The following is a 1,603-nucleotide window of genomic DNA, read 5'->3' as shown; positions in this document are numbered from 1 at the left end:
GAGGCTAAGTACCGAGTCAAGCATGCTGCCTAACTAGGCTTGGTTTCCAAAGGTTGTGGTAGGTGCTAGGAGGGGGATTGTTGGGCGTCGGCCGGGTTCAGCCCTTGCTCGATTCAAGACATGGAGTTGTGACTTTCTATGGAGAGATGTGGTTAAAATGTCCACTTACTTATAACCAATTGGTTATAAGTAGGATATGTCAATCAGATATCCAAGGAACTTTGTAGTTAAGTGTGGTTGACTTACAACATTCACAGGATGGGTGACTTGTAACACCTCGTGTTACGCCTTTAAATTCGGATTAATTATTTAATTAATCCCATTAAAGGAATAGCTAAAAAAGAATTTAATTCAGTTAGGATTCCCTAAATTAATTAATATGGTCCACGGAGGATCGTGGACCCTTACCCTTAATGAAACTCCAAGTGTGAATAATGTTATTATTTAATATGTTATTTTCTATAATGTAATAGGATTAGTTTATGTGGTGCTAGTTGTTTGACTTAGACTAGCCTAGTATGTAGGAGAACTTTACGTTATCTCTACCTCTTTAGTATTATAATCCTATCTGATGAATACAGTTTGAATTTCCTCTTCTCATCTGGTATCAGTTAGCCTTACGTTAGATCCTCCTTTTTTCCCTCCCACCTCCTAAAATGTCTACCAACTCATCGGAAAGAACCGTAACCACCACCACCCCCTCCTCGGCCACCACCTCCAACCCCCTCTCGTCGGCACACCACTTTGTGTCGATCAAGCTTACGTCCCGGAATTTCTTATTTTGGCGTACGCAGTTGGTGCCCTTTTTACGTGGTCAGGAGCTCCTTGGGTTCGTCACCGGTGAGACACCGTGCCCGCCGGCCACCATCTCCGGCACGTCGTCCGGTTCAGTCTCCGGCGATGCAGCGGCGGTTCCTGCTCCAAATCCGGAGTTCCGGTCGTGGGTAAAGCAGGATGCGTCGATCCTGTCTCTCCTCGTCTCCTCCATGGCTGACGAGGTTCTTCATCTAGCAGTTGGCAGGAACACATCGAAGGAAGTATGGGACTCCATCACTGCCGCACTCGGGTCCAGCACGAGGGCTCGCTGCCTCAACCTGCTCGGACAGCTCCAGTCTTTGCGACAGGGTGATCTATCTCCGGCGGATTACATTGGCCAGGCGCAGTTGATAGTGGAGGCTCTCTCCCTCGCCGGCCGGCCCCTCTCTCTCGACGAGCAGAACCTCTGGGTGTTCCGGGGTCTCCGCCCGGAGTTCCGAAGCATGGCGTCCTCCCTCACCGTCTCCGGCAATCCGGTATCTCTCCCTCAATTGGCAGATTTTTTGCAGGCCTAGGAGTTTATTTACTCCGATGATGTTCCGGCTGGTCTCAGCAATGCTTCCAGTAGCTCTCTGGCGGCGCTCCACATCAACAGAGGCGGCAACCAGTCCGGAGGCCGCTCAGGTGGCCGTCGCGGCAATTCCGGCCAGGGTCGGGGAAACCGTGGCGGTCAGTGGCGCGGAGGACGCGGCGGTGGGCGTGGTGGCGGACAGCCACGCTGTCAAATCTGTCGTGCTCATGGCCATTCCGCCATCTACTGCAACAAACGCAACTCAACTCAGCCGTC

At 51.3% G+C, this 1,603-nt stretch overlaps 1 protein-coding gene across 1 annotated transcript; it reads left to right on the top strand.

Moving 5' to 3' along the window:
- Positions 1-656: 656 nt before the first annotated feature.
- Positions 657-1,331, top strand: LOC109158031. Its single transcript, XM_019305851.1, has one exon. The coding sequence runs from the start codon at positions 657-659 to the stop codon at positions 1,329-1,331; it is 675 nt and encodes a 224-aa protein (XP_019161396.1).
- Positions 1,332-1,603: the final 272 nt, after the last annotated feature.

This window comes from Ipomoea nil, unplaced genomic scaffold, assembly GCF_001879475.1.
Source record: "Ipomoea nil cultivar Tokyo-kokei standard unplaced genomic scaffold, Asagao_1.1 scaffold2805, whole genome shotgun sequence".
Lineage (NCBI taxonomy): Eukaryota > Viridiplantae > Streptophyta > Magnoliopsida > Solanales > Convolvulaceae > Ipomoea > Ipomoea nil.
The sequence above is the reverse complement of the archived record's forward strand: the minus strand, read 5'-3'. Positions and strand labels throughout refer to the sequence as shown.